The following is a 19,855-nucleotide window of genomic DNA, read 5'->3' on the forward strand; positions in this document are numbered from 1 at the left end:
TTTCTCTTTTATACTTTATTCAAGAATATTTATTAGTTACATTTAGCCTATTAGTAATCTACCCATTGAGGAATAAATATACTTATCAATATTATTCATTTAAGTCAATTGTCATCTCGCTAAGCAATGTCACCGGACACTTCAGCTGAACCTAGATAAATGTCAGTATAATTATCAGAATCCCTTACAGATCGGAAAATAATATGAGAGCTTCGATTTGATAAACTAAGCTATTATTAATTAAGTTTCCTAAGATGGATGGACAAACGGGTGGGCAAGCATGCGGACAGAAATAGGATATATTCAATATCATTTTTAAGGCGTCTGCTGTCAAACATTTAGGATTATTTTACATTCTATAAATTAACGTTTTTATATCTGTCTGTCTGTCTGTCTGTCTGTCTAACTCTGATTAAACTCCCTTTTTATCCGACATCACACCATTGCGGGTCAGGGAGGGAGATTCTCTTGGCCGCACACTAGACATCCCACAAATGCTGGCCTCCCTGCTTATAGGATCGGCATGACGCAGGGCTACAGCAGAGCCATCACAGGATAACGGACAAACACCTATAGCCCCGTGGACGGAAGATAAATTTCTTCGGCCATCGGCGTAGCTCAGTCGGCTAAGGCGCTTGCCTGCCTATCAGGACTTGTGCTCGGGCGCGGGTTCGATTCTCGCTTGGGCTGATTACCTGGTTGGGTTTTTTCCGAGGTTTTTCCAAACCGCAAGGCAGCAAATGTCAGGTAATCTATGGCGAATCCTCGGCCTCATCTCGCCAAATATCATCTCGCTATCACCAATTCCATCGACGCTAAATAACCTCGTTGTTGATACAGCGTCGTTAAAAAACCAGGTAAAAAAATTATTACAGTGCCCACCTTGGACCGCTTGGTTGGGAAGGGAATACGCTAGTCACATACCCAAACGTGGATTATTCCGAGAATATTTCTATGTGCAGTGAAGCGAGTTAATTCTTACTGTCGGGTTGCGTTTAATTCTCGTCGCTTTGGCCTTCAGTTTCTCTAAAAGAGTATAGCAGACGCTGTAGTGCTGAAAGTGATGAGTGATGACGAGTTTTCCTGATCTAAGACCAGCGGACTGCAAATGGCCCACGAGAAGATTAGTTTTATTATTATTATTATTATTATTATTATTATTATTATTATTATTAGGCTATTCGTAGTTATTTAACGACGTTGTATTAACTATTGGGTTATTAGCGTCGATGGAATTGGTGATATTGAGATGGTATTTGACGAGATGAGTCCGAGGATTCGCCATAGATTACCTGACATTTGTTGCACGGTTGGAGAAAATTACGGAAAAAAACCCAACGAGGTAATCAGTCCATGCGGGAATCGAACCCACACCTGAGCGCAACTCCGTATCAGCAGGCAAACGCTACCGCCTGAGCTACGTCTCGGTGATCACTATAATTATTATTATTATTATTATTATTATTATTATTATTATTATTATTATTATTATTATTATTATTGATCACAAAATAAAATGTAACCAGTTTATGAAACAGAAATTCCCATTTTACATTGCGATTTAATTCCTATAAAAGAGTGCCTGCACCCATCCTGTGAATTTAGTGACATCTTTTCAAACTGAATATTTTGTACAATAATTGTTTAAGAGGCAGTAATATTTCAAGATCTATAAAGGTTACTTCGTTATTTCTCACACATACATTCATGCTGTAGTCTACATGCAATGTAACTTGGTAAGCAGCACTTATTGTCAAACTTTCTTTATTAGCCCGTAGATCAAAATGTTCAAAAGGTATTAAATGTATTTTGTAGACAACGAAATATAGGCCTACATTATTATATCTTTTAATTTTTATTGGCAGTTAATATCGAGATTATTCACGCCCTTTGCTGCAGATTAAGTGTTGGAACTTAATGTTACAAATCCATTGGATCTGGGTTCGATTCCCGACAAGAAATTAGAAGTTTACCTTTCTTCCTTTTCTTATGTTGTGTTTGTCTTTTATCGACTTAATTGATGGCCTTAGTTACACTGACCGCATGGCCAGGTAGACTTGTGAATATGTAATGCGAGTTCAAAGTCCTTGGAACAGTAGGGAAATAACAGACCGAAAGGTTCAATTCTTGAACGTAAGTGTTAATTGATCAATTAACTAGTCATATAAGACCAACAGTCATAGCTTTCTTGTGTTCGGTTTTAACGCGAAACATTAATGCGCTTGACATTCGAGAAATCTGACCACACTCCTTGTTAAACAAAAAGGGAAACGAATGCGACAACATAAAGGATCCATTAAGCTATTAGTAGTACACAAATGGGGGGGGAGGTGATTAATAAATGTGTGGAGTAATTAATAGTTAATTTAATACAGTCTAATTCTGAAGAATTTGTCGACCTGGTTGGCGAGTTGGTATAGCGCTGCCTTCTATGCCCAAGGTTGCGGGTTCGATCCCGGGTCAGGTCGATGGCATTTAAGTGTGCTTAAATGCGACAGGCTCATGTCAGTAGATTTACTGGCATGTAAAATAACTCCTGCGGGATAAAATTCCGGCACATCCGGCGACGCTGATATAACCTCTGCAGTTGCGAGCGTCGTTAAATAAAAACATAACATTCTGAAGAATTTAACTGTGTTATTAGTTTCTTTATGAATTCAATTCTCGTAATGATAATATTATTCATTACAATTTCATACAACTCATTGGCGTCATATTGAAATACGAAGAGGGATAAATGCTTATTTATTATATTTTCTATCGATATGGACAAAAATCACGATCCAATTCGCAATAGTTATCAATAAAAGGATGGTGAACATTTGGGAAATAGGCCTAACATTTTTTTTTCTGAGAAAAAACTATGTACTTTCCACCTATATGGTATTACAGTTTTTTTTTGTTACATACAACATGAGCTATTCGCTACAAAAATCTGCAGGGCTCTCTCACTTTCACTACTATATATATATATATATATATATATATATATATATATATATATATATATATATATATATATATATATATATATATATAAATTTTGCTTGCAAATGTATTTCATACTGGAGAACAAACTCTGCCTTTAGCACTGTTTTATCATTTAAAGTTATTTTTTCTTAATAAACCTTGTGTAAAAAAAATCACAATTTATAGCAAAAAAATATACAAAAGTATTTCTAAAAAATTGGCAGGGCTACTGGCTAAGAATAAACTGTCTACTGAAGGATGCACTGAAACAAATGGTGAACTTAAGAAAAGTTCGGGGCAGAAGAAGATATCAGATGATAAGCAACATTAAAATACGTGGAATTGTAGTGAAAGACTTGCCCTTGGGCAGAACTCTATGAATGAATAGACTAATATTCAACTGATAAGAGTAGGATTTTTAACACATTCATTATGAACAAAATAGAGAAGAAATTATTTTAAAATGTTCAAAATTGTAGGCTTATTTACAAGATATCGGAGAAACCAATTTTACGTGCATAACTTGCATCTCCATTTTAAAAATAGTCTGTAATTATCCTTAATAATACAATTGTTTGTTAATTATTAATTAATATTAGGGGAGGAAAATTCGCTTCGGCGCCGGGGATCGAACCCAGGTCCTTGGTTCTACGTACCAAGCGCTCTAACCATTGAGCTACGCCGAAGTTCAATCCACAGAACCGGATCGAATCTCTCTCCTCCAATGTTTTTCCCTTTGTGGCCTGTCTCCAAGTTCGACGTGTATGTTGACATTTTTAGATTAATCCAACTGCCATTTTACAAGGACCGCACTCAGTTGAGTGACTTGGTGGCCGGGATTCCACAGTAATATGCACTATTGCTAGAAGATTCTACATAAAGATTAATGTTTTTGGTCCTACAGAATATGTCTGTAACGGTAACAATTAATATTAAAGGAGGAAAATTTGCTCCAGTGCCGGGGATCGAACCCAGGTCCTTGGTTCTACGTACCAAGCGCTCTAACCATTGAGCTACGCTTAAGCTCAATCCACAGCACAGGATCGAATCCCTCTCCTCCAATGTTTTTCCCTTTGTGGCCTGACTCCAAGTTCGAGCAACAGTGCATATTACTATGGAATCCCTGCCACCAAGTCACTGAACTGAGTGCGGTCCTTGTAAAATGGCAGTTGGCTTAATATAAAAATGCCAACATACATGTCGAACTTGGAGTCATTTCTTTCATTATACTTTTCTTTATTTGAAGACGTTGTTGAAGGATGATAATGATGTGGAGATGTAGGCCTATTTTTCAGGATTTTAATGTAAAACGTTTGAGTATATCGAAATGCTGTTTTGTAGGAGGAGTAGGAAAATGTAGGCTATTTCTTGGATGCATGATTTCTTAACGGATATTTTAGACTTCATTGCAGTAGTTCAAAACCCATTAGCTGATAACGCGAAATAAATCATGAGATGAGAGGATGGGAGTAAAGCAGGAGATGAATTGAAAAAAAGAAATTAGAGCATGACAGGAAATAAAGGAAGAAACATGGAACACTACAAAACAAATGTACATATACCTATTTTATTTAGGTTTAAATGACCGGTGAGATCATATTCTCTTTTCACCTGCAAATAACAGTGTCGTACAGGAAATGTGCACGTCTTGTGATAATTCTGTGCACTTAGAAATGGTTGGCTGGCTCTGTGGACTTGTCTTTATTATGAATAATGTGACCTCAGTACACGAATATTGATACAATACTGCTTAATGTTAGGCTGTACGCAACGCCATTGTGTTGGAACATTGTTTGTTTTTCTCCCCTACAGGATGCAGAAAGTAAAACAGGGATGACCAACTAACTAGAGGGAAACAGTTTGCAATGGATTGACTGTAATAAAATAATATATTCTAAATAAGCGAGTGGCTTCAATGACTTACAGATAATGTATAATCTGGTTCTGTCTTCACGTGGTGAATTTGCTACATGGTGGAAATATGGCTGCTTTTTTTTTTTGGATGTGTAGAGTAATATGCTAATGGTGGTTCATGAATTTTACAGCAATGGGAATAGAATTGAATGATAAATTATTGTAGCTGATAGCTGGTGGTGGTGACTATTTAAATATTGGGTACATTCTAAATTTGTTCCGATATACTTGTACTACAACAGGTCGAAATCATTGTCTTGTCAATAATATTAGAATACAAAATTAACTAAGTTATGTTGCAATATTCATGGCACCCTTTTGAAGCTAAAAATCAGTCGTAACTTTATTTATTTATTGTAAGATTAATTTTGCATGATGGAGATCTTAAGGCTGCATTATCTTCATTTTTATTATTTTATTCTCATTATCGAAAAATATGAAAAATTAGTCTGGTGCTGTAAGAAGCATTTTTTGAGATCTTAATTATTTTTGTTAGCAAAAATGTGATATTTCATACACTTTGCATGCATAAAGTACTCCTTAAATTTGTTTAATGGAAGCACTTCGTCATGTTCATTGTGCACCAGTCAGTTCAGCTGAGAATCATGTACCTGAGACATTAATATCTTTACTTTAAAATATTTATTCGAAGCCCTCATGAAAAAGAATAACATAACGTCTTACTCAAAATCGGCTCTACGATGTTCTTCTTTATCTTTAGTTAAGAAAAATTGTACAATGTTTGCTTCAGAACAGAAATTTAAAAATATAAAACTGTAGCTATTTAAAATTAAACTTTCTTCGGGCAAAAGTTTCTTGAAGTCAAAAGATGATAATAGTGAAGTTGGGCAATTTTAGAACATTAAGAGGTGGAATAAGAATAGGCATAACTGTCACAAACTGATTTAGTAACTCATGAAAGATGGGTGGAGCGGAGAAAAATTCTCTCCGGCACCGGGACTCGAATTCGGGTTTCAGCTCTACGTGCTGACAGTTTATCCACTAAGCCACATCGGATTCCAGTTCCGATGCCGGATTGAATCCTCAGTTTAAGTTCCACCTCCTAGTTTCCCTTTAGTGGCCAACCCTCGTGCACTGTGACACAGATCTATGTGTGACAGTGGCACAATGTTCAACACACTAATGTGCAGAGGTTCACTCATTGCAAGTGACTAAGTGGCCGGGATCAGACGGATTGAGCGCCGTCTTAAATCACTAAGTGATTATTTACGCATATCATATTATTGATCATATGATCATATGGTAATGCAGAATTCCTGCACGGAAATATCATACGTACTTGGGTACATCACAATAATATGATTTAGTAAGGTTTTACATGCTTCAAATACACAAGTACGAGTAATCATGGGCGTGGAGTAACTTATTCGTAGACTGTATTAGAATTCATACCGCGTTAAAATGATGAGAAACGATCTAAATGCTGCAAGAAGAAAAAGGTTCTCAAATTATTACTGCGTCGCCAACTGGCAAAAGCATCATTAGACCCTTCGCAAAACAGATAAATCAGGTCAAAACTGCGGAAAAAAAAACTGTATAGTGAGGATCACTTAAGAGTAGTTCCTAAAAGGATAATTTGGCCCTCTCTTCAGTGTTGCCAACTAATAACAGATATCATCAAAGAGGATAAAATCACAATGCTATGTATAATAATAATAATAATAATAATAATAATAATAATAATAATAATAATATACTATTAACAATAACGATGTCTTGCTTATTTATTTACTGCATCTCATCTTTATGTTGTGATGTTTTTTCTAAATGGTTCAATAATTTGTGAAAGAGTAGCCTATATATTCCACCTCGACCTCTCGTACATTATGTTGGAAATTAATAGATTAATATGATCTAATATTAAAATGTATTTTGTCTGACAACTTGAAATTCATTGCTTTGACTAAGCAGTTTACGATTCACGAGACCTAACCTAAAAATGTATTTTGTTTGATCACGTGAAATGATTAGTACAAACTCGGAAAACGGAATGCCACTTTGAAATATATGCTTAAGAATACTTAGTCCTAATAATTTTGCTATTCTAATTACTGCTGTCTCCGCGCGCATTTTCTATCCATCACCCAAGTGCATTTACCAACCGTATGCTATATTTATTTACACTTAGCTGACTATAATTTTGAATTGTAACCACAACCTAACACATAAAATAACTATTATGTATTAATATAATACTGACATTAATTACGAGTAATTATTAGTATGTTAGAATTTCATTAGCTTCCAGTAATCGGCTCACAAACCTAGAACAATTTGAATTTTCAGAACTTGCACTCCGACAACAGCTGGTCCTGCTGCCAATATAACAGAAAATCACTACCATTTGTAGTATTTCTCAGTATCGAATTTCGAAACAAGTTGGCAAAAGAAAATTCAACTTGCAAACTAGGAAATCACCACAATCCACTAGCATATGTAGTAATGGGGGAAAAATGATTAGGTTTCACCATTAGGAAATTAAGCTGATCCGGACTATAATAGTGGTAATGCCTGCTCTTCCAGAGGTACACTTGGACGTGGGTTAGATTGCCGCTTGGGCTGATTACCTGGTTGAATTTCTTCTGAGATTTACTGAAACTGTAAAGCGAATGTCGGTTAATCCTATGGCGAATCCTCGGCCTCATCTCGCTATCACCAATTCAGTTGACCATAAGTAACTTATTAGTTGATACAAAGTCGTTAAATAAACGACTAAACAAGTTCCTTCTAAAGGCTGTGATCTCTCTTCACTATAAACTTCCCTTGTCAAGTATTTGGAGATTCTTTCTCAGGGGTTAAAAAGTATTTAAAACGTCATGCTGCCACCTCTGTCTAGAGAGTCGCGATTAGGAAAGCAAGAAAGTCTGCTTGTCCAGACTCAAAAACCATAACTTGACAAGTAGGCTTTACGACCGTCGGTTGACTCAACCCTGTGACTGCAGATCACTCGTGCTGTGGTTGATGACATTCTAATGACCGTTATTATCACTACATCAAACCAACGAAATCTGCTAGAGTTCCGGTGCTAAACCATCATCCTCAGTGGAGGCAGTTTACCGTGAAATGCGTCCTCGCATTCATGTGTATTTACACCACCTGTAACAAACACATTTTCATGTGATCGAACACAATGATTAGGTACTTTGAAATCATGGCTCTTGAATCACTTCTTTAAAAATAAAATTGGTCAAAAGTTATAAATTTTGTTTATATCCTTGCGATTCTTTCAATATGTATTTCCATTAAAACATCGTTTATTATGTATTAAGGGCAGATGGAACTCGAACATGTACGCAGAAGAAGTACAGAAATATGCGAGCAAAGTGTACAAAAATCACTGAAATATCCCCTATAAAATACAATAATTAGGAGTATATGAGTAATTACACTAGCAGAGAATTGTACGAGGTTCGCAGATTCAGTTCCGGTCGAGGGCGATGGTTTTAAGGGACTATAAAATTCTTAGCGTGGCTTCCTCAAGGAGGAAAGTAAGTCTGTGAGGCCTGTGTCGTAGATTTACGGTACGTAAAATAATCCTGTCCTTGACGAGACTCCACGCTGAAATTTGGAGGTAATGCAAAGGTTTAATAGTACGTGCGGTGTGGTATTATACAGGGACATCATTTTATTTTTACTTCAATTTTTATTGTACCTGAGTTTTTGAATGTATTTCACTCGCACCCTCTCTACTAGTAAACTTCCAACCGTTCTCCACATAGAACCAAGCGTATAAAGTCAAAGTCGCCTTACGGTCATAGTAAACACAAACGGTACTGAAATAGGGAGTATAGTATGTTCCAGAAATATGTTCGCGTTTACCTGTGACGAAAGAACTACCAATATTTAATCATATTCTCGCACAGGTACTGTCGTCCGTTTGCCTACGTCGCATCCCGGCTTCCCCAACCGCTTTTGCTTCCCCTCTGTAAAGGCTAGTAGCTGGGCTGTCTTAGTTCTTTTCTGAAAACATTAATTTCTGTTAGGAATTGGACGTCTACGTAATATTATACAACTGTTTAAAATAACTTAAATGAAAGAGCCTCGTTAATTAATTGTCACGTGATTTTCCCCTTTCTACGACCCTGCGACAAAACCACTTGAACGGACAGTAGATAGCATGTCTGAGTAATTTTATCTTTTCGGATCGGGCAGAAGTGAAGACTGAATTTAAATATGTAAGGTATTTTTTTATAGAGCAAGTACAGAATTATTTCAACATGAGTTACTAGTACGAAGGACAAAACTGGTAATTAGAATTAGGTACAATAGTCTATTGTGCGATAATATGCAAAAAAGAACTGAAGCCTGTATCGAAATGAACGGCCACCATTTTCAAAATTGTGTTTAAATATCCATATTATGATTATTTTTCAATTTAACTTCATTCTCTAGGTATATTGTACGCTAATGTGCTGTAGAGAGTATCCTAATATACACTGCATAATGAATACGTCCGAATGGATAGCTCAATTCGTGAGTAAAAAACTTATTGTTAATACAGTACTGTATTTTGATTAAAGAAAAACCTAATGAAAATTATCAAACTCAAATCGCGATATTTCATAGTTTACGTAAATGGATGAACTAATTTTCTTCCCTCCTGTACATAGTAAAGTGATTTGTTTGTATTTTACGCCAGTATCATCGAACTCCAGTCGTGGAAAGGGGTTAGCAAATAGTATTTCCGGTTCTTAATCGTTAATCCAAGGGTATAGCCAGGTTAATATTAAAAATGTTAATAAAAATAAAATGATGTCCCTGTACTATCAGTAGGCTTATAATGCATGAATTTTCTTGTAGAAACTGAATAATGTGAACGAACAATATATTCACTCGAAATACAGGACGTTTGTATGCATGTCAAATGTTACACCATGTCGTAATTTTAAAAGAAGCTCATTTTCACATGTATTACATTTTATAAATCCGGGCTCTAATGCTAATAAACTATCTTAAATTATTGTGATGTTACTTTTTTCGTAGGACGAGGATTTTGGCAGTTTGATTTCGATTCTATAATTCACCTTTTCTCCATTCTGACTCGATATGTTAGTCATATCGATGGCCCAGAACCAGACTGTTCCAAGTCGATTTTACTATTTTTTTTTTCCAGGAGAGTTATTTTAAGTCCTGACATTCAAAGCTTCATGAAACAATTTGGAATAGCTTCATAGCAACCTTACGGAGAGGAATATTTACAATTTTGTCCGATTCATATGAGCAGACAAGAACTGGAACACAATGAAACACAGATTTCTTTCTTATAAAAAGTTGTACTTAGAACAGTCTGGTTCTCAGCCATCGATATGTGGATCAGTAGCAGTCCAGTTAAAAGATTATATCGTATTTGCGGCTTGTTTTCCTCTGTATTAGGCATATCATTCCGTCACCATTTATTCATTTCGTCATCCATAGCATTCCGACCGCCGGCCGGCTGGTGACGCACGGATGGGGTTGGCCTACGGTCGAGGGGGGTTACCTGCTCGAAACTTGGGTACTCAGCGAACCTTAGTGTAGTCAGCCGGAGTGTTTGGAAATGCGCCTAGCTGCTTGAGGGGTAGCGCAATAGATCGTAACAGTGATGGGTCATAGTGCCCCCTTCCGAAAATTAAATTCCATCCTGCTTTCAGAATCTGGGATTCGTTCCCTTGAGATGGTGTAAGATTGTGGTTTACCTTTCCTCCAGACATTCCGATATCTTTGATAGTAGACCCTGATGTTACGTGAATTAAACATATGTTCCAGATTATATCAACATAGATGCGCTACAGAACACTCAATGGGGCAATAGGAGTACAGAGCCGCTGCGAGATGTCCACATGTCTCTGGAGGACAGTGATCTCTGGCGGCAGTTTCATGAAGTCAATACGGAAATGATCATCACTAAGTTGGGACGGTGAGTGAAGTTTGAAGCAATAAGAATAGCATATTTCTATAGTTTATGTTTTGTTATATATTTTGTGAAGCTAGACGAACTTCCGTACGTGCTCATACAGCCCGGTTCATAGTTAGGCCTACTATAACGTTTTAAAGCTGCAAATAATGTCAAATAGAAACCCAGCTGAAATAGCTTAGGAAAATATTTGACTTCATTTAGACATATACAATTTATTAAATTGTTATTAATTTTGCACAAAATGACAAACCTAGTCAGTCATATCATAGTCTAGTCAGTAGTCAATTCATTTCTAACATCATTTTTATATTTAGAAATAAATTGATATTTAAAAATTATAAATGTTAATGATATTAACTCTATCAAATGGACATGTATCACAGCTTTCGGCTCTCGCTGGTCACCTAAAATCCACCACTGATGCACAGTGCTTTACTATGTATTCGTTTCTAAAGCGGTGAAGCGAAAAGGACATGGGAGCAGGTATCTCCTTTCCCTTTCCCTTTATGTCCAGGGCTGTTATAAACTAAGAGTATTATACGATTGCTTCTGGCAGTCAAACGAGTCATTTTCCAGTACGTTCTTGTGTCATTGTTTACACATGTGTGTATGTGTGTACCACGCTAGGCATGATGCGTATCTGTGTGGAGAGTTATGTAGTGTGCTAAGGTGAGTGTAAGTGTTCGTGTAAGTGTAGTGTAGGGAATGAGTGAGGATGATGACGTGGAAGGGAGAAGGAAAAACCCGGTGCCGGCGCATAGCCTACTCCTGTCGAATAGCACAAGGGTTAACGTCCCCGTCCGTATTTGTTAGTTTATCCTATAATTTTACTAAATAACTGACATCTATCTAGTTTTCTATAACATGGAATTATCTGTAGAAAAAATGTAAAATAATGATATTTGAAGAGAAATCACAGATTCATAGTAAAATCTGTAGGATTATTTATGACAAGTCTGTTGAGCAAGTAATTTGTTTAAAAAATATAGGTTATAATATATTTACTTAATGCTATCCAGATTATGCTTTAAAGGTTCGTTTAAATAAGTAGAATATCTAACTTAGATTACATGGATGAATGAAATGAAATCTTATGTTTAAGTTGACAAATTTTGTGAAATAGAGTACAATATGATATCAAGACAGCGAATTTTCGTCCCTACACAGCAACAAAACTTAAGGCTGATTCACAATAAACCGGGAATGAAAACGACAACGAGATCGAGAACGGAAATAAATGTTAAAATAAATGTATTTAAATATGAGCATTCACAATAGTTAATTGTGAATGCTCCCATTTATTTTAACATTATTTCCGTTTTCGTTCTCGTTGTCGTTTCCGTTCCCGGTTTATTGAGAACCAGCCTTTACGGAAGGAGTGCAGGAATGAGTTCAATGACCTCCCTGTAACTGACGTAGCTACACGTATCGGAACCCAAAATCCGCTGTCTGATAAGGCTTAATAAGTTAAGAATGACATTTAGTGTAGATGAATAGATGTGGTTTCCGTGAGGAGGGTTTTAAACCTAGTTCACAGGAGTCCGATATGTAATAATAGACAACAGTCACAAGGACTTGGTAATGAATCTTACAAACCGTACGCTAATTTGTAAGAGGTAGTTAAGAGGCTTAGAGACCTTTAACGGTACCAAAATGAAAATACTGAATGACAAGAATGACGTGTCAAAGAAGTGGGGGCATGGCTTCTATTTTATAAAACTATACCGAGGAACAATATTAACTTTTAGCATCTAAAATTCCGGGCTCTACCGTAATAACATAAGCTATATTACATTTGTAAATGAAACTTGCGTGTAAGTTTATAAATTGAGTCGACATATACAGTATGATATAATTTATATTACATAGACTATTTCGTTTATATGACGTCATTCCATTTTCGACCAATGAAGTGTAATGAAATTTTGAATTCCAACCAATCACAGTCAGACTTTGCGATAATTTCTGCAGCTTGATTTATCGCTATCAATTTATCGCATGGTCGTTCTTTTGTTTAGTCGTTGTCGCCAACTGTTTCCCCGTAAGATGCAACTACACAGTTAAACTTTTCTTTCAACTTTAAAGCAATGAATGCAAGATTGATATTTAATATTAATTAATATATTTACGCAGTGAAGACGACGTTCAAAACGGCGCACCATGTAGACACAAAATCTTTATGCATCTTAATTGAAGGTACCTTTTAAACTTGATTCTATTCTTCCCAGATTGCACGCATACGCGATTGGAATATTGAACTGTGTAGATGCAGCTTTAGTTCCGTTACACACTGTAGCGAGAATGCGTTTGTCGAGCTACAAAAAATGCTTTCGTGTAGCACTCATTGTAACGGTCGAAACAAGGCACAGCTGACATTGGTCCTGCTTCCACAGGAGGCCTAACGTAACCTATAAAATTGTAGCCTATAACATTTGTATTGAAATTAAACAATTAATAGACGTTCAAATTTATGTAATATCATCGCATATCAAACTCAAAGACCTTGCATAGTAATAATGTCTTTGACCAAACTGCCTTTCGTATGGCGTAATAAAATTCGTGTTTTAATTAGGTCTATCTATACAGAGATGGCTTCACTGTGTAGCAACATGTCTCGCTGTGAATACATAAGCATTGGTATATAGCTGTCCCCACTGTTACTGTTAAATTAAATTATGATTTCAGCAGATAATGAAAATGTATTTGTTATAATAATAAGAGAAAAGTGCAGTACATGTAATTAACAATTTTAAACCTGTATTTCGATTTTCGCAATTGGCATTACTTAATAATAACATCGAATTTCTTTATTGCAATAATCGATATTCATCTACGAGTATTTCAACTTCACAATGTCTGAATAGGTTAAGTATTCGTTAATATACAATTATTAACATTTCGTGATCGAATTTTAGGGATATATTATTTAAATTTTTATTTTATTCACGAAATAGTCCTAATAAATGTCACTCGAGGTCGCTCGTGGATTTATCGGCAGATCTCAGACCTCTCGTGACATTACCACAGTCTACTATATACAGCCGCGAAGCTCAATATGTAGTAAAAATGCAAACATGGGTAGTTGCCCACCACTAGGATCGCTACTATCGCCTCATCATCGCAGATCTCTCTCCTAGTAGACGACAAAATATGTTACACTTTCGTTGTCGTGTTCTTTTGGAAAAATTAACACCTTGCTTCCATTATTGAAATATTAAGTGCGTAAAGTTAATTTATTATTTTAACGAAGTATATTAAATTCCACCATAAACTCGAAGATACCTGCAAGAAATAGGTTAATATTATTTTTGTTTGTGCAAAACGAACTGAAATTTACTATAATCGCTTCACTCATTCAAGATTATAGCGATAATTAACTATTAAATTAATAAATATTAATTTGCATTTCCCTTTACAACAATAATAATGTAAATATGAATTAATCGAGTAACTTACGTGTACCGGTACTTGTAGTGTGGGCTTACGTAACTAACAAAGTGGGATGAGGTTAAGCAATAATAATCACACCAGAATTGGAAATAAAACGTGATCAATAAATTTTATTGTAACAGACTTTTTCTACGTCTCTAGTAAAGTAACAAATAAAAATAACAACAAAATTAACAGCTATAATTAAAAACATATCCTTTGAAAAAAAAAGTAGGCCTAAGCAATAATAATCCCACCAGAATTAAAAATAAAACGTGATCAATAAATTTCATTAAAACAAACTTAATTTTTCTACGTCTCTAGTAAAATATTATTATTCCAATTATTGTATTTTAGCCATTAACATTTTCATTACAACCAATAACGAACATTTCACAAGCATCACTGTGAAATACGCAACGAGCTAGCACTCGATGGAAATACGACACAGTCCAAAGTCGACCGTGGACAGTCTATTGTTTCTAGTTGCTAAACCGCTTGGAGCGCTTTATCACGAGATTTGCAAAAAAATCACCTCAAGCTTCGCGACTGTATATAGTAGACTGTGACATTACTACAGATAAATGAAGGCTTGTGTTCAGATTTACAAATGTTTGTGAACGTAAATTACATAGAATCTATATACATAGGATATAGCTACCAGACTGGATAAAGAAAGGAATGCATATATATTGGAATAATTATAAATACCACCACTCCGGGATCACATAGATGACTGCAGAAACATATGGAATGGACACCTCACGAATTCCATGGAAATTTTGAATTATCACCGCAAGGGAAATTAGTAAGATCTAAGAAACTGTAGTTTCGTATCGAAACAGTTTCGTGAAATAACCTGTTCCAACTGTTCCAAGAGTTACACTGCTCCAGTTATCACTTCAACGTTCTACATGGTTCCAAGGGATAAACTGTTCAATTTCTAAACAGCTTCCCTGTTCTTTGCTATCTACAAAGATCACGTGTAGCGCTATCATCGACTTCCAATCGAAAGTAGATATAATATCAGTTCCACACGGCCTATGTAGGCCCGCTCAATTTAATTGTACGAATCAAATTCTCTAATAAATATTCTATTAATTATTATTAGCCGGCCATTTACGGAGAATATGTTCATGGTGCCCAAACTTAGTGTTAATTATTAATACTTACTTACTTACTTACTGGCTTTTAAGGAACCCGGAGGTTCATTGCCGCCCTCACATAAGCCCGCCATTGGTCCCTATCCTGAGCAAGATTAATCCAGTCTCTATCATCATATCCCACCTCCCTCAAATCCATTTTAATATTATCCTCCCATCTACGTCTCGGCCTTCCCAAAGGTCTTTTTCCCTTCGGCCGCCCAACTAACACTCTATATGCATTTCTGGATTCGCCCATACGTGCTACATGCCCTGCCCATCTCAAACGTCTGGGTTTAATGTTCCTAATTATGGTTAATTATTAATAATTATTAATATACCGCGAAAAATATTATCGGCTAATGTCTTACCGTTTTTAAACTCTCCTAGGGGTTATGTGCGTTATTTTTGCTAAAATCGATTCATTTTGAATTGTAGTTATTTACTGTACTCTTTAACAGTAACCCACGAAAAATGACTTTCTTCGTCATAATATACTGAACAGCTGATTTAAAGACGACTCAAGTGTTTTGAAACATGTTCCTGAAGCAGATGAGAAGTTGAAACAGTTGGAACACTTGAAACAGTTGGCACGATGTTGTAAACATATTCTTATGAAACTGTTTCTTTGAAACTGTTATTTTGGAACAGCTTCGTTCATAAAACAGTTAAAGTCGAAACTGTTTCTTAAAAAGAACAGTTTATCCCATCTCTAGTCAGGAGGAGGAGGGTGACGATGAGTAATAACTGACAGGATTTACAGTATGACTATCTCGTTCATTCATGGTTGATAATGTCTAGGCACACAAACATGTGCCGATCTCTCCATTCTGGTTATGGATCTGCATATCACATAATATTCGACGCTAATTTATCAGCTAAACATTTTCTGGATGTAAATCATTCTCTCTCTGATTCACTCCGTTAGTGACAAGACAAGCCATGGTCACACAGATTTCAAATCAAAGTCTATATTTCAGTATGTTAACATTAGAATGCAAAAGGGACCGCCTTGATAACATTTACTAATTTAAGACTACGATAAATATTGAGGAATGTTGTAAATAACGCATATTGTTATTGTAAGCAAGAGGTCAATGATCCTTCTAAGTCAATGATGGGAAACGTTTATGGGAACGGTCAAAAGAAGGCGGGCCAACATAGTTTATTGAAATGCTGCAATGGTACATTTTGCAAAGCCATTCTAATATTAAGCCCTATTTGTCTATTATTAGGCCTACTGATGAAGTGTGTGATGAGTAGGAATGTAAATGTACTTTCAACAGCTCTGACCTCAGAATTCGGAAGGAACCAAGCCCAAAATCTTTATTTTGAGATATGGTCAGATATATATGTTCGTCTTCACATATAGCTTTGATTTACTTTCTTTGAATATCGAAAAAATACATAACTATCCATCTCTACAATTCTGGAGTACTAACATCAAAATAAGCATAAAATCCGACATATGAATCAAACATAACCTAAAAATCCACGTTTCGGCGCTGACTTCTTTTTGCCTTCTGACGCAAGATCTTTCCACAGTTTGGTTGCAAGTGTGACGAGGTGACTTATCAGAGAAGCTAAATGGCAATCGGCCATTCTGTTTTTTAACACTGCGATATTTTTTTTTTTTTTTTAGTTTTTGAGTAGAAAACCTTTGCTCACATATTTATATAAAAATTCAAAGATGCTGATAACCTTCTGAGCATGAAATGTCAAATTTGGAAATCTTGATTTCGATCAGTAGTGTCTTGTAGATGTCAAGTTTGGTACGTTGAGAAACAATTATTGTTTCAATTGAATGTTACAATGCAACTCAGTTAATTCAAGCTGAATGTCCGGTTTTACAATCGACATTAAACTGAATAGATACTGAAAATATCCAAGTCATAAATTTCAGCAGTCAGTACCTACAATTAATTGGTTACTCTCAACCATGTTAATTCAATTTTCGTGGATTGTTTACATATTGATTAATCTCTGGCCACCGGCCACTAACAAATGAGTATGAATTCCCTCCCCCCCCCCCCATTTGAAAGAAATTCTCGGATTTGGAATCCAGTCTCGGCCGCATAGAAGTTCTCAGAGGACTACATCTGGCCCGCAGGCCGTATTTTATTCTAATCGGATGCGCGGATGAATACAGCACTGTTTAGAAGCTGAAATATTTCTGCACACATTAATTGTTACCATGCAGATGGAATTTTATTTTAGAAAATACAGCTGGAAACACAAAATTCAAGTGTTTTCAAGACAGAATATGGTAAAACTTTCTGTTCAGAACATTAGCAGGCCTGCGCAGAATAAATGTCATTATTGTCATTAAGACAACACATTTCAATTATTTATCATTTTACCAATGTTATTGGGCCTCCTGTTAATATTGTTGTACAGAAATTTCTGTCCCCAAAAATGTCTCGATTTTAATTACTACAAGAGCTTGATATTAGTGAAAAATTGTTTGAAGAACTTAGTTTATAATTGTTTATATCTGTAAATGCATTAAACAACTACGCATAGTATACTGTGGACAGAACATCTAGAAGCTTGGAGATGGTTACTTTTAATGTCCGACCACCCCCTCCTCCCGCACTAGCAGGTATACGGTACCATTCAGCTGCAAAACATTTTCTGAACAGGCGTTATTGTATTGTGAGAGCGCAGCTGGATCAGTGAAAGTAGATGGTCAACGTTTTCAGTTTGTAGTGCAACGAACAATTCTGCTGTCTGTGGGTTCTTCTGTAGTGACGTCACTGAAGCCTCTAGTTGTTCTATCCCCGGTGTAACGCACTGTTATATATAGGCCTACTTATTAACTATGGAAACTGTGTGGCCATTTATTCTTGTATCATATGGCCATCTCTCCCTGACACGTAGGGAGAGATGGCTAGTGAAATGTTTTTTAATGTGTCATAATTTCTCATACTAAATGGATTTATTTTTCATTATAAACATGTGTTATGGTTTACCTTCTGCAACCTCATTTAACACGTTAAACGGACTCTCTCTCTTTTTTTTACAATTCTTCGAATCCTATGGCATTGAAGAACTATGGACATCTAATCCGGACTTACTCTGATAAGAAAGTTTATGACTCATTCTTTTAGATTTCGTTTAAATCAACCACGAATGGAATTTAGGTTTAAAACTAAGGCAAAGTTGTTCATTTAAGAGCTAAATTTTTATGATGAATAGTGGTGTCGAAATTATTTCCATCAAGTATTTGAGAGTGAAATATTTTCATTCTTTTCCATATTTGGTAAATTTTAACAGTTACACTCGTTAATAAAGGACGTGAAATTTATTATGTTACATTTTAAATATTGACATGTTATATAAACAAAGAGATTATTTCAGCTATTCTGTGCATAATCCGACGTTACAATACAAATATAAGCAAGAGTAAACGAAAATAAGGAAAAACCCTTCGAAACAGGTCAGGAGAGTACATTTGTAATCACCAATATAACCGTCATACTGTTGAAATTCCTTTTTGGTTTAGCTTCCCTTGATCAATTGATTATAGGCTAACTATCTGTGGTTTTTTGTGGAACCTACGTGAAACTTTTCAAAATTCATAAAGTGGTTTGATATTCCTTATGGAATACATAATTAACAAATTTAATGTTCCTTAAAATACGCTAGTGCAATATTTACATTACTAGCAAACTACTGTTACATTTTTAATTACCCTACGTAATTTAATATTCATTCAAATTCCATTTCCTTGGCTGCACAGAAAAAAGTTTTTCTTTATAATCTCGAATATAGGATATTTCTGTTAACTGCTGACAATAAGTCTCATCATCGTATTTCTCTGCTTTATTAATGAAACAGTAAAAAACGAATTAATTGAACTAATGAAAAACAACTTAACGAACATATTCACAGTTACTTACGAAAAATTAAAAAAAATATCGAAAACTCTTTCGTAGAATAGGTCTAATCAGAAGTTTTATGAACGGTAACAAATCTGCTTTTCGGTTTCAATATGGAATTCCTACTTCAAGAAAATTCTCTAATACTCCTTTAAAGGTTGAGTCAAGCTGAAGACCAACATAGCCGGAAGATTATGAAAATTAGAAAAAATCCACTGACCCCATCGGTAATGTGACCTGCAACCTCCGAATCACTATACTATTGCGAAATCCTGAATATGTTTATGAATTATATTACTGAAAAAGTAGAAATAAAAAAATGCATGCAGCTTCCAGAATTCTTATTAGAAAATTCACAAGTCGCTAATGAGATCTTGTATTTCTGATACACTAATTAATCATATGTGTACATATAGGCTTATAGTATAAGAGTTAATTAAATTTATAATTTTATAGGAACCCTTTTAATAGTACATTCTCTTTCAATATATTATTATTATTATTATTATTATTATCGTTACTATTAAACATCTAAAACGAACCATAATATTATCATTTATCACTCGATTTTCTGTGTATGTTTGACCAAAACAAAACACCGG

General features: G+C 35.4%; 1 protein-coding gene across 2 annotated transcripts in view; it reads left to right on the forward strand.

The window, feature by feature from the left end:
• Positions 1–19,855, forward strand: part of LOC138715114 (T-box transcription factor TBX6-like) — a 74,070-nt gene that overhangs the window by 30,225 nt on the left and 23,990 nt on the right. For both annotated transcript variants that reach the window (XM_069847641.1, XM_069847640.1), the window contains one exon: positions 10,651–10,801. In XM_069847641.1, coding sequence (XP_069703742.1) covers positions 10,725–10,801 — 77 coding nt within the window. In that variant the 5' untranslated portion in view covers positions 10,651–10,724. The remainder of the gene's footprint in view (positions 1–10,650; positions 10,802–19,855) is intronic.

Source organism: Periplaneta americana, chromosome 15 (genome assembly GCF_040183065.1).
Source record: "Periplaneta americana isolate PAMFEO1 chromosome 15, P.americana_PAMFEO1_priV1, whole genome shotgun sequence".
NCBI lineage: Eukaryota > Metazoa > Arthropoda > Insecta > Blattodea > Blattidae > Periplaneta > Periplaneta americana.